The following is a 14,213-nucleotide window of genomic DNA, read 5'->3' as shown; positions in this document are numbered from 1 at the left end:
ACACGACGCTCTGACACTTTTTAACAAAAACTGTCATTCTGATATATATATATTTTCATATTAGCTGGAAAAGTTGTCATGCCTGGAAAACTATCAATTTTAAAATTATTTCTTAAAATACTATTGTTTTAATAAATACATAAGTAAATCCAGACCAGAACAGAATCCATGCATGAAATGAACTTGAAGTTGACACAGAGTAGTCTTCAGAATGACAGTTTTTGTTAAAAAGTGTCAGGCTTTGCTACTGTTGTGTCAAAACATAGATAAAAATATTATTCTATAGTGATAGTACATAAAAAGAGGGCCTGAAACTGAAGCTGTTGAAAATGAAATTACCTGATTTTTTTTTTCTCGTATAGATAACTCATCAATGTTTAAAGTATCTTTAAAACAAAATAATAAAGCATTAGCTCTGGCTTTGAGTGTGGAGAGAGAAAGTTCTCGGAAGTTGAAGAAGGAGAAGCTTTTTCTTGAGAAGGAAGTAGAAAAGCTGCAGCTTCATAATACCTTGCTTCATTGGAAACTAAGCTGTTTGGTATGCTACAAATAATATTTAAAGCTACATCAGCTAAACTGAGTTTCATCCTTTTTGGAAACATAATATTGTTTCTTAAAATGGTGATTTGAAACATTTATCTCAGATTTATGAAGTTGTGTCATCTCATAGTAATTCCTTGTTCATGTTTGATTTTTCTTTAATTTTTGTACTATTTTGTCAGTCAGTATATCTTTGTCCTTAGCTATTACAGTGTCAGCTTCACTTTTGTATTTAAAGCTATTGAAAACTAGTTTTAGCCCTTAAATGAGCTTGAAAATTACAGCATATATATTTACCCTTATCTTTTCTTTAAGAAAGGAAGACCTTTAAAATGCTTTCTTAAAATTACTTTTTCTTTTTGTATGCAGAATAAAACTCTTGTAGAAACAGAAGCACTTTTAAATGATAAACTTTTAGCTGCAATAGAAATAAGCAGTCTTCCTGAGGTAAGGTATCTTTTGAACGTTTTTTCCAGGATATTTTCAAAGTGTCTAAATGATTGCAATGTTGGAATCAGATGCATTTTAAAACATCTACCCCTGTTGTTTAGTTTGGGATACAGCGGGGATGCAGCGATAGTCCAGTTAAATCAATGGCATTTTACTGTTGCAGGCACTAAAAATTTAGGATTTAATCTTGTTTACAAAGAATCTAAAAGCTACGTATCAGACCTGATGCAGTCACATAACTTTTAAAAAAAAAAAAATAAATTGCATAGTAATTCAGTAGGTGGCATTCTTCAAGGAACTACTTGTCTTCTTTGCTGAATGCTGGCATGAACTATGCTAGTCTAATAAAAACCTTGAATGTGGAAACCTTACCAGAAAATACAGACTATGTTGGTCCTTGTGTCATGGCAAAATTACAGTTAAGTGATTATCTTCTGTTTTAGTATGGCTGTCTGGTATTAACAAACTTTGTTTTTTATGATTTGTTTTAAAGTTGCATAGCATTAGCGTTGCTGGATGCATCTATATACCTAATGCACTTTGTTGCGTTAATTGTATCTGTATCTCTATGAACAAAATCTATACACTGTTTTGGGGTGTGAGTAGGTTGAAAATTTTGATAAGTTTTGCTACGTTTTTTTTTTCTTTAGAGCTGTTGTGTGTGCTTGAAGAAACATGTTTTAGGTTATGCATATTTTTATACAAGTGTCTTATCTGCAAAAGTTATAATCGGGGAAGCAGTGAGTATCATGTACCTTTCAGCAGTACTTCTATTTTTTGCCTATTAATTTATATGTTTCCTGTGGATATTTCTAATAATACATAAGAATAATTAGCCGTTTCTACATCCTCACTGCTTTTCTTTTGAAAGAATCTTCAGAGTTTTCTTACTCTGACAGATGGTCCAAGTAACTGTACTGATGACCACTTGAAGAGTACGTCTCAGTCAGCTAGGTAAGCTGTATTCATTATGGAAGCTGTGAAGTGTCTGTAGGTTTTTATTTTTATGTTTTTAAAATTAATCTTTGTATGTTCTAGATATTTTTGAGGTAGTGAGAAATAATTTTAATTCAGAAATTACTATTTGCAACATGGACTGATTAGGGAAGATAGTGGTATGCAAACCTGTGTTTGAATAATTTGCTTTTTCATGGGATCTCACCAGCACAAAATGGATTCTGTATCATAAAAAATACATTTGTCCCTTGGATAGTACCAGAAGTAAAGTGCATTTCATGCTTGAATTCTTGTTTTCTGCTTCTATATATAACTAAAGGACTGTTTTAAACAATTGAATGTTATAGCATACAACATAATGAAATCTTGACATAAAATTCCCTCTTTTCAGATCTGTAGAATTGCCAGTGAAGCTTCGTTTACTCACAGCATCTACTGGAAAACAGCAGGGTAGCCCTTCTGTGTATGAAATAAATTCTTCTAAAAGTACTACTACCTTGTCAAAGGAAATGCATTCAGATCAAGTCAAGTTTGCATTATCATTGCCTTCTGGTAAAAATAATCAAAAGATACTTGAAGTAGACAAGGTGGAAACAAACAATGACAAAAATATAGTTTTAGAAGGTAAGATATATTTTCTGTACAGGTAATTTAATTTTTTTTTTGAGCTAGCTGAGAATTAGTATTTAATAGTTCATAATTTGCTGTATGATACAGAAGATAGAGTGGGATTCCTAATCTATAATAAACTAATCAAAAATAGAATGCTCACCCATAAATAGAGGTGTCCTGATAATCTCTTGTAGAATAACACAGATAAAATTAATAGAATCATAGAATCATTTAGGATGGAATAGACCTCCAAGATTGTCTAGCCCAACCTATAACAAAATTAATGTGAACAGGATAAAGTTTTGATAAGATAACAAAATAATAACTGCAGCACTCATAGAAAACAAATACGTTTTTATTTCTACCTAACTTCAAAATACCAAGACTGGTAAAGTGGAAACCTAGCTGTAATTAACTGAATTTTTAAGGACCAACCACAGAATGTGTGTATTCAGTAGAAAAATGCAGTTTGTCATTTTCTGTACTTGTAATGTATCTTACTCTGGCAAATATATTCCTTCTTCCCCCAAGCTGCTGAAATTTCTGTTCCTCTTTGCAGAAAATCATTTACACGGAGAACTACTGAACTGCGATAGTGCATTCCTGACTCATACCAATAATACTCAATCTCTAAGACAGTCTGAGGAGCTTATAAAACAAAATAATGATATTTCATTGCCGTTCTGTGGAAATGTGCCTGAAAGAAGGAACCACGCAGCACTTTATAGGTCAAAATCTCAACATAATATAAAGGATTTTGATAAAAAATGTATCTCAGATATGCATCATCATGGTAGCAGCAGCCAAACCAACTACGTGAATTTGCAGGAAAGTTCAAGTGGCTTGTCTCACATTATTCCTTCACCTCTTGAATTTAACAGTGAAGGTAAGATAGAGTTTAAGTCAGTGCTGCTTATTGACAAGACTAAACCTGAAGAAACTGTATATGATGCTGATATGGAGTTGACTGCCAGTGATGCAGGTGAGCTGCTCACAGTTACATCAAAAGACAAAGATAAACTACATCAAAATAAAAACAATAATGCCAGTTCTGATAAAATATTGGGAAATTTCAGGAGAGTAAAATATTCTAAAAGTGATAAAGAGAAAATTAAAAGCAAGACTAAAGTCAGTTCAGATTTGTATGCAGAAGAAAGGCATGCCAGGGCTGACAAGAGCAAAGTTTCAAAAACTATTGAGTCACAAACTCAGCTATTCCAAAGTCAAACAGAACAGCAACCTACAAAGAAATCTTTACAGAAGCAGAGTTTGCCAAATACTAATGACTATTTTGAAGCACAAAATTGTCCAAGTAAAACTAGAGATACTAGAGGGACATGCCTAGTTAAACTAGTGCATCCAAGAAAACAAGAACAAGAGAAAAATAAAGAAACTTTCTCAGAAACATCTGAAGAATTGGAAAGCAAAATAAAAGCAGACTCAGATGCATCTAATAACAAGATCCCACCTCAAGTTTATTGTGCTGAAAGTTTACCATTTCAGTATAACACTTCTAATGTATTACCTTTACAGCAGGAATTTCTAAGTGAAGATGAGAAGCATATCAGACCACAAACAAACAGGAAACCCCTTCAAAGCCCTTCTAAAATAATCACAGCAAAATGCTGTGGAGTGGAAAATGGGCAGTATGGAGAATATGGTTCAAAAAGGTCTCAAACAGAGAGGTGCCAAGATGACAGCAAGAAAAAACAAGACCAGAAGAATATTATAAAGAGTAAATGCAACAAAAAAGGTAGTGACACACAAAGAGAAAATAATAGTGTTCATAAAATTACTGAGAAAGGACACCGAAACAGTAGTAATTTTTCTCCAGGCAGATTAAAACGTACATTGGCAAAGGCTAGCCATAAAGCACATATAATCTCAACATAAGATCTTAAACAGTTCTCACTTTGCAAAAGTGAAGAATTAAAAAATAAGGATTCATTGTGCACACAGGCTGGAAATAACTGAAACTCAGCAATCTCAGGTAGCTTTAATTACTCAGAATGGTGTAGCTATGAATATACTACAGGCTAAAGCCTCTACACAACAAGTTGATGACAATGTTAATGCATTAAAGGGGGTAGATTCCTCATCAGTGATACGCAAAACCCCTAACACTAGTAATTCTTCTGATAATCAAGTAAAGAACAAAGGGAGCTTTACTTCTGGTATTATGGAGACCAGACCAGAAAAAAATTATTTCAGGCGTATTGATCAGGGACAGCTGAACATTTTGGATGACTGCGAAGTCCCTCATAAGATAGATTCCTTTATGAGCAAATTAAAGCCTACAGTTGAAAAATCAGAATATTTAAATTTCATACGTGTAGATTTTTCTAATAATATGTCATTAAATACAGGTAGCCTTTTCCAGGAAGATCTTTCCAATTTGGAGCTCCAAGCTCTTGATAACCCTAAATTCCATTCTTCCGTCAACCTCTCTATGCTGAGAAACAATGAAATTTGGGGGGGAAATAATCAAGATAAAGCACTGGATGTTGGAAAAGCAGAGCAAAAGTTGGATCATATTTCTAAAAAGACTTTTGAAAAGACTCTGACACCTGGTCATGGTAAGTACATGAAGGAGGAGAAAAATGGCATTTTGAATTAGTTTCTTTCTGGAATTGTGGTAAGATACCTTCTCAATACTATCCTATTCTTATTTTGTGATTACAGTGGATAAAACAGGAGTGAAAAAGGGAAGGCTGAAAATCACTAAAATGATTCATTTATCAATCAAAATAGGTTTTAAAATTGTGGTAACTAATATTTCTATAATATACTGTAGTATATTCCAAGACAGCATTTTGTCGTACAGATAAGTTAGTCTGCATTCTTGAGGAGCAGTTGTATTTGGAACCTGTATTCATTTTCAAAGAGAATGTGGTAGGATTCAGAAAGGTAGGGATAAAAAGATAAAGTATCTTGGTACTTTCATACAAGGGGAAGTAAGAGTGAAGTACATCGTTACCGTCATAAATGGAGACCAGGTGCAAGAGCTGTTCTCATTAACTGTACTTACAGGTTTCATTTGTGTTTCTTTAAAAATACTGCAAATCTACACGAATTTTGAGATCTTTTTTTTTTAAAAAAAAAAAAGCTTGGAGCATGTTTTCTCTAGAATCTACCTATGAGCAAACTTTCATGTGACAGCCTATTTATTTATTTTGAATAAGATGCATTTAGTTGAGGAAAACAACAACAACAACCAAAAAAAACAATTCAGTGTGGTCTGGAAGATAAGTTAGATTCTCTTTTCATACATGAAAGTACTGTAAAGGAGCTAAAGGAATGTATGGCTATTCTGGAGTTAAAATATGCTTTAAAATGTAGCTTGGAAGTTTCCTTGTATGAAGGGTCTATTTTATAAACTTTTTTTTCCTCTCAACAAGTTCAAGTTTACTTCACTGTCCCTAAGAATGTCCCAACACATAGCCAGTTTCCTAGCTCAAATAAATAAATGGAATCCCAAACCATTAAGCAAATCCTGCTTTTGCTTCATTTGAGCCCTAGGATACTGGTCAAAAAAAAATCTCTTATTTTACATGATTGTAGAACAGGAGTACTGGCAGAATTAGAACACTGTGCAAGGTATTACTCCTGCTATTCTGCAGTTACAGCTTCTCATATTAAATTTATTTGGAAGGTAGAAAAAGGATCCTGTATTAGCTTTAATATTAGATTATTAAACCCTTTTGATCAGTAGTATCAAAGACTACTGTCATAAAAAGAAGCAAGCTAATCATTTGATCTTTGTCCACGTAAGCAGAGCTGAAAAACCAATTCATTCTTCATCCTACATACAAGGCCATGTCTTGAATTAAAAGAAAGCAAGGAAATGCCATCAATTCTGATGCCAGCTCTTCTGCATCACTACTTTGTGCTGTACTTAAAAATATACCTTAAAAGTCTCCTGTAATGAAAGCTTTCTTTTTGCTCTCATAAATCAGGAGGAACTTCCTGCAAGCAGCCCAAGTCACTTTAATATGTCTCTCATACTTAGGAGAAAAGTTAGCAGAAATCCAATAAAGAACCTTTGATTTTTGTGTCTCTAATTAATATATTTAAAATATATATATATATATGAAATGGTTGGTCTTCTCCACTGATATATTTCACTTGATCTCAGCAAAGAATTCTTCCATAGGACAATGGTAATTCAGTGGTATCAGCATGGCCATCAATTCAGAGTTTGTGTGCTACAATGTCCAAGATAGTCAGTTGCTATTATACAAAATAAAACCTTCAATTTTTAGCAGGTATATATATATTCAGTGGTATAATTTACTAGTCTTAAGATAAGTAAAACAGAAAAGTCATCATTATCTGGTGTGTGTTTGAATTTCCTTTGTGTGATCAATAGCATGCATTTTCTGCATCAGAATTTAAGGTGAGTAAAGACTTCAAGCTCAAAAAGTAAAAATAAGAGAGTTTTCATTTCAGTCCCATTGAAAAACTGCATCCAATATGTTCTCATCTGGATGCATTAAATTTAAGATTTGATCTGTATTAGTGGAGGATGTATGCTCTTGGAAGAACTTCTAAGGCATACAGATTGAGGCTGTATTTATTTTATCTTGGATTGATGTCTGCATTAAATCTTGGTGCTTCTCAGGCTGTGAACTAAGAATAGTTTAGAATTTTTTGATACATGGACTAATGTAATGAGTTCAATATTTCTCCCAAGTTATCTAAATATTTGTCTCCAAATTAAGTATCGATGTTTAGTCTGGCATTCTGAGCTCATCTTAAAATATTACACAAAATTGACACACACAGTGCTTCTTCAACCAAGGCTGGTTACTCCTCAATAGAGTATTCCTCTTTGACATGTGCAGTGATTCAAAATACGAGGCATTGTAAATAATTCTGTAGTATGTAATTTTGACAATAAGGATCCTCAATCACCTTGCTGTGCTCATTTTGCACACGTGTTCATAGAGCAGGAACAAAGTTGAAGAATGTAGTCACGCATAGATTACCTTTGTACAGGTTGATCTTCAGGTTATACATGTATTCCCTCCCCCTGCATTTAAGGCCATGGGATGTGTGCAATTTTACTCTAGCAACTTTGTGGAATCTTAAGCAGCCAGCTGCATAGTACAGTGTTTCTGGGATTTGAGTCTGTCCCTTGATTCTGTCCCAAGAGCCATGGTAGACTTCAAACAGCTCCAGACTAGGATAAGTTTTAAGCTGTTGTAGTTCCCTTTCCTTTGATCATGTACCATTCCTTGCAAAACATTTTCAGAGGAAGAACAGTGACCAAAATACCTGAATTAAGAAATAAAAACAAAAAATAATGATGAATTGAAAATTTACTTAATGATTCAGAAAATATTTGAAGTGAAACATCTAAACTTCTATATTCACAGGGAGAACAGCTTTTCAAGATCTGACCAATACTAGTATATGTTCTCATACTTCTTTACCTATGTGCCCTAAAGTTTTAGAAGAAAATTCAGCAGCACCAGTTAGGCGAGGAAGACCCACTATTTGCTACAAAGAACCCGGTCTAAGATGGTAACTATCTGTAAATTAGAGCAGGTGTTGTATTTACTTCTAGAACTTAACTTTATAAAGATTTGCTATTAAAACCCAAAAAATCTTTTTTTAAAAAATTGTTTGCAAACTGGTGTGGAAGGATACTACAGTGTTGATGTAAAATGTTTCTTGTTACTGTGTCAGGGTTTTCAGGTGTTAGATACAACAATATATCCAGCTTATTAATTAACATTTTATTCTAGTAGCGAATAATGATGAATTCTTAATGTTTATCATGACATAAACCCATTTAGAGGTGTATAATTGTAAATCTTAAATATAAACTTTTGCCATAATAAAGTCCTTGTAACATTGTCAAGTGGAAGATAATGTATGTACTAATATCATGGTATTCATTGATTTTGCTTTAACTAAGAATATAGCTATATTTGATGATACATATATAGTTATATCTAATGTAAGAAATCATTTGAGTTTAAAATATTATAATTTGATAGTTACACTGATATTATAATTTGATAGTTACACTGATAAATATAATAAAATATTTATTATAATATAATAAAATTATTTATTATAATATAATATTATTTATATATTTTATATAATATTTATTATTAATATTATAATGCATAATATAATATTTATATAATATAATATTATTTATTATAATATGATAAAATATTATGATTTGATAGTTATACTGATACCTGTATCAGTGTTCTTACTGAATTTAGTGGCACAGTATTTTCAAGATTTTGAAAAGATATGCCATAGATTATATAATATTAATTGAAATTTAAAATAAAAAAAAAATGAAATTTAAAAATTCAGAGGCAAACTTCCATTAAGAAAATTAATATATTTGCAGTTATGTGAATAGACCTAAATACTGATGGAACATTAAGTTGAAAATAAGTTCTGAAAATATTCAGAAAGCTTTTTGGCACCAAGTTTAAGTATATAAAATATTACTTTAAAAAAATAATTATGCTATGTTGTATGTATTAGTAGATTGCATATTCATTAGCTAAAGACAGTATCAAGATTTCCCCATAAGGGTCTTGAGACTGAAAGGATTATAGCAATTTATTTTACGAAGGTGCAAAAAGAATATGCAGGTGAAATTGGGAGGACAAGAAAATAAATCCACAATCGGAAAAAAAATTATCAGTGTTTACTTACACCCACAAAATATTTTATTTACTTCCATAAGTAAGCAAACAATTGAAACAGTGAGATCGAGGACAAATAGTAACTAAAAGCAAAGAAGTGAATTTTCATTTTAGCACTGGCTGGTTTTTTGTTTGTTTTTTCAGAAATATTTTTACCATAAAGCTTGCAAAACAAAGGCAAAGGGATAAGAGTTTGATTTTTCTTTTACTAATTTTAATTGGATGCTAAAAAGATGGTGTGATGTTATGCAATTGACACATTCTGCTGTTAGATCCCACAATGATAAGGTTTTGTATTTCTGGAAAGAGTCAATGAAACAATAGCAGAACAGAAAAAAAAAAATGGATTTCACTTGGGATTTTATATTTGTCTCCTATTTATATTTTATTTTTAAGTGTTCTCTCCCATGTAGATACTACTACGTATTTGGTTTTGTTCTTTTTTAGGTTTGTCTTTTAGGAGTTATAAGTATGCATGTGTTTATATGATACACATGACACACAACAAGACCAAGACTTTTAGACTTTTGAAAAATAGTATTTGTTTTCCAGATATTTAATTTCTTTACAGTATTAAGTTTTCAATGAAAGTATTTACCATTTGGAATTGTTATTATAATTGCATAGATTTTTTTGGTGATTTTTATATGGTGTTTTCTATTTATTTTGTTTACAGCAAATTAAGGCGTGGAGATCAGTTTACAGATGCACAATTTCTGCATTCCCCAGTTTATAAAGTAAAAAATAGAGGAACTTTTAAAAGTAAAACAAAAATTATTTGAAGAAGACAGGAGAATTTCCTTTATGAACAGTACTTCTAAAATGGGTACTTTTTTTTCAAAAAAAAATAAAAAAAAATAGTTTAGTAGTATAGAATGCTTACTTGGTTTTGATTGATAGAGGTAAAACAAAGCCTTCCAAAGTGAAATTTCTTGGAAAGGATTCCCTATATAAAGGACACAGAATTCTTCGCTAAGGAAAGCAAATGCAGGTTAGACTCCATTCTTGTGTTTTACTTTTTTGGTCTGTAATTTATAAACTGTTCAAAGGGTTTGCAGCACTTACTAATTTGTAATAAAAGTGTAAGTTTCTATGAGAATAAAAATAAATCACATTTGGAAATTTTACCATGATTTCTTCATATTTACCCTGAGCAGAATCATTTCTCAATGATAGTTGGATCAAACCAAGCATCCCAAGCTTTGATAAATCTAATGAAACGGATGGAAAGAGTTGTTTTGTGATAACTTGTTTTGTTTTGCTTTTTGGCAGAATCATTAAAATTTGAATGACTTCTTATTTTTAGGAACATTAGACAGAAACCCAGTGTCCTGCATAGATGTCAGAGGCAACTAGAAAGAATATAGCATTGCAGTAGAAATTCAGTAGTAAATAGCACCCAGACAAAGCAGTGCTGAGTTTCCAGTTGAGTGTGATAATGTGACAAATACTACAACCACATCATATCATTCAGATATCAGGTTTTTATATTATTTCCCCTCTGGTTCCTCATTGATCACTTCTGCATTTGGTAACACATTGTAATGAGACAAAAAATTTTATGGGATTATCTGAGTTGTAGATGCAGTCAGCCACAGGTTGTAGCTCACAGTTTACACAACTTTTATGGATTACATTGGATGAAGGTTCAGGTTCAGTTGTTCCAAAGCTCATTTTTAATGAGATGCAAATAAATTATCTTATTTGATTACAGAAAGTGGCTCTTCACACAATATGCAATTAAACTGAGGAATTCCTTACAACAGGAGTAGATGTTGTTAGTTTACATGGGTTTAAATATTGATCACGCTAATTAACGGAAGAAAAATACATAATGAATTACCAGAAATACCATTTTATACCTTTTCTAAGGGTATTCATTATTGAAACCTTAAGAGAGTGGCCGTTTCTTTGATAAGTTAGACCTTTTATCTGATCTGGCATACCTCTAAGTAATTAGTACTCTTAAATTTATAATGCATACATTACATACTTAAAAAAAAAAAAAAAAAAAGATACCACCAACAAAAAATAAGCAGTACTCTTCATATTTCATTGTAGCTTCTGTTGGAACCTAGGTAGGTGATGGAGAAAATCCTCATGGAAATAATTTCCATACATGTTAAAGACTCAAAATGTTAAGAGTATTCAGCATGGATTTATGGAGGTGGGGTCTTGCTGAATTGAGCTGATAACCTTCTACAATGAGATGATTAGCTTGGTGTGTGAGAGGACAGCAGTAAATGATTTTTACCTCATTTTTTAGGGCTTTTGACAGCTTTTTTTTTTTTTTTTTTTTTTTTCAGAATTCTCAGCAGTCTTTCTGAAATGTGTATGTCACTACGTTAGCAAAATCATTTTGAAGAGGTGCAGAAATGGATGGAATGATAGGTTCTGTCCTGATTCAATATTATTAAAGAAAGAATTACAATATTACACATTCTTTCCTGTTTTTTTTTTTAATTATTATTATTATTATTTCCTCACAGCTTTTTTTTTAATTGAAATGCTTTTGCTAGCTGCCTCTCTGTGTATCAACATCATTGGGTATGTCATGCTTTTTTTTAGAAATCCAAAGAAGTATCTGTTACAACTTGTATACTTTGCTGGCAATGCAGCAGCAGAATGCAGTTTTTTTTTTTTTTTTTTTTTTTTTTTTTAATGCTTTTGTCTTTGTTGTCTGTCTATAAACTTTATAATGTTTATAGAAGAAAACTAAATTTTATGAATCTGAATTTTCCAGAATATCAGTAAAAACTATCCAGTAAAGAAGACTACCACAGAGGTGCTTGTAAAGGTTTAGTGTATTCTCCACATATATGACTTTCTGCAACACTGAGTGTTTAGAATACACGAATATAACAGCATAGGTGGGAAGATGCAAGCCTGTGATGTCTTCTGAACATGAATTTCATAACTGATGCTTTTTTGTGTTCTTTTAAGGGGAAATTCACTAGTTGCATCTATTTTACATAAATCAAAATGCAGAGTCAGGCTGAAATAATAATAAACAACAAAGAAGCATCATTTTATAATGTCCTACACAGGGTGCTGTAGTGGGTTTACGTGGCAAGGTTTTGGTAGCAGGGGGCCATAGGGGTGGCTTCTGTGAGAAGGATCTAGAAGCTGCCCCATGTTTGGTAAGGGCCCCACTGCTGACCAGAGCTGAGCCAGTAAGTGATGTTGTTTTGTGCCTCTGTGAGAGCATATTCAAGACAGGGAAAAAAATGCTGCGCCACACAGCAGCTGGGAGAGTGAGAGGAGTGAGGAACAGCCTTGCAGGCGCCAAGGTCAGTGAAGAAGGAGGGGGAGAGGTGCTCCAGGCGCCAGAGCAGAAGTCCCCTGTGGCCTGTGGTGAGGCCCATGGTGAAACAGGCTGTCCCCCTGCAGCCCATGGAGTACCACGGTGGAGCAGGGTTCCATGCTGCAGCCCATGGAGGAGACAGACCATGGTGGAGCAGGTGGACCTGCACTGAGGGAGGCTGGGGCCTGTGGAAGACCCCTGCCAGAGCAGATTCCAGGCCGGACCTGCAGCCCGTGGAGAGGAGCCCACACAGGAACAGGTGACCTGGCAGGAGCTGCTGCCTGTGGGGGACCCAGGTTGGAGCAGTTTGCTCCCGAGGGATGGACCCTGTGGTATGGACCCATATCTGGAGCAGTTCTTAAAGAACTGCTGCCTGAGCGTGAGCCCACGCCGGATTAGTTTGGCAAGGACTGCATCCCATGGGAGGGACCCCACAGCACAGGGGACGAGAGTGACCGAGAAGGAGCGGCGGAGAAGAATTGCTATAGACTGACCATAACACCCATTCCCCTGTTCACCTGCGCTGCTCGGGGGGGAGGGGGAGGGGGGGAGGGGGGAGGTCTTTTAGTTTCTTTCGGAGGTCTTTTAGTTTCTTTCGTTTGTTTCTCGCTTCTCTAGCTCGTTAGTAATAGGCAATAAATCTTACTATCTCCCTATGCTGAGTCTGTTTTGCCCGTCACGATAATTACTGTGTGATCTCCTCATCTTTATCTCAACCCTTGACCCTGAACAACTTCCCTTCTTCAGGGAAGAAGAATCTGGCTGCAGTTTGTCATCTTCCCTTTGGTTCACAAGAGCATCTTCTTTTCCCTGCAATTCAGAATATGGAATATTCTTCAAGTTGGCTCCCTACAGGTCAAAATCCAAGACCTTACAGCATCATTACTTAAAACAAGGTCCTCCAGTTGATGCCTTACAGTCTCTTCTGTCTCTTTCAGGTAAGAACTTTTTAAAAATATATATAAATAATATAACACATTGGAATTAATCAGGGTAAAGTATTATGAGCCTCCATTTGAAAGTTTTCTAAAACAGCTGCAGAATTTCATTTAATTCAAATATTGCATTTACACAGTCGGAACTCCCTGGGAAGTTCCTTTTCCGAGTTTGGCAGCCCTGCTTCTGAAGGTGCCTCCCCCAACTCCCCCCTCTGTGTCCGTCCCGCGGCTGCGCGGCTCCGCCCCAGCCGCCGAGGGATTCCCCAGCTGCCGCTGCAAGTTCTGAGGCTGGGGTACGATGTCCTTGCAAGGGGCGGTAGGGGCTGAGGAGCTCATTTTCTACGTGAATGGCAGGAAGGTAAGTGCTGCTGGGAGGGAGAGTGGAGAAAGAGCGGTTGCTGTTCCAGAAGTAACCCTGAAGGGTGTGGGCACAAATAGGATCTGGTTTCCTCAAACTTATTCGCAAGAGTGTAACTGAATCCTCAGACGAAGGCTCTGTAATACAAATCACTCTCCTAGAATTACTTTGACTAGCTAACTTTCTTGCATCTAGCAAGCGCTGTTAGAAGGGGAGAAGCAGCAGAGGAGGAGAAGTGATTATTTGGTTTATGTGGCAAGGTTTTGGTTGCAGGGGGCTTCAGGGGTGATCTCTGTGAGAAGAGCCCATAAGCTGCCCCATGTTAGATAAAAGAGCTAGTTTCAGCTGGTTCTAAAGGGACCTAAGTCTGG

At 34.6% G+C, this 14,213-nt stretch overlaps 2 protein-coding genes across 7 annotated transcripts in view; both read left to right on the top strand.

The window, feature by feature from the left end:
• The window catches only part of SGO2 (shugoshin 2), a 15,005-nt gene extending 4,636 nt beyond the window's left edge, over window positions 1-10,369 (top strand). Inside the window, exons 4-11 of one of the 2 annotated variants that reach the window (XM_035332396.1) lie at window positions 363-538; window positions 910-987; window positions 1,862-1,944; window positions 2,339-2,571; window positions 3,119-3,541; window positions 4,926-5,135; window positions 7,938-8,085; window positions 9,919-10,369. In XM_035332396.1, coding sequence (XP_035188287.1) covers window positions 363-538; window positions 910-987; window positions 1,862-1,944; window positions 2,339-2,571; window positions 3,119-3,541; window positions 4,926-5,135; window positions 7,938-8,085; window positions 9,919-10,024 — 1,457 coding nt within the window. In that variant the 3' untranslated portion in view covers window positions 10,025-10,369. Of the gene's footprint in view, window positions 1-362; window positions 988-1,861; window positions 1,945-2,338; window positions 2,572-3,118; window positions 5,136-7,937; window positions 8,086-9,918 lie in introns of those variants that run through there. The other variant, XM_035332397.1, reaches the window with a different exon arrangement.
• Window positions 10,370-13,701: 3,332 nt separating this feature from the next.
• The window catches only part of AOX1 (aldehyde oxidase 1), a 46,168-nt gene continuing 45,656 nt past the window's right edge, over window positions 13,702-14,213 (top strand). For all 5 annotated transcript variants that reach the window (XM_035332394.1, XM_035332390.1, XM_035332393.1 and 2 more), the window contains exon 1: window positions 13,702-13,842. In XM_035332394.1, the coding sequence (XP_035188285.1) occupies window positions 13,783-13,842 (60 nt within the window). In that variant the 5' untranslated portion in view covers window positions 13,702-13,782. The remainder of the gene's footprint in view (window positions 13,843-14,213) is intronic.

This window comes from Oxyura jamaicensis, chromosome 7, assembly GCF_011077185.1.
Source record: "Oxyura jamaicensis isolate SHBP4307 breed ruddy duck chromosome 7, BPBGC_Ojam_1.0, whole genome shotgun sequence".
NCBI lineage: Eukaryota > Metazoa > Chordata > Aves > Anseriformes > Anatidae > Oxyura > Oxyura jamaicensis.
This window is presented reverse-complemented; position numbering and strand designations above follow the sequence as displayed.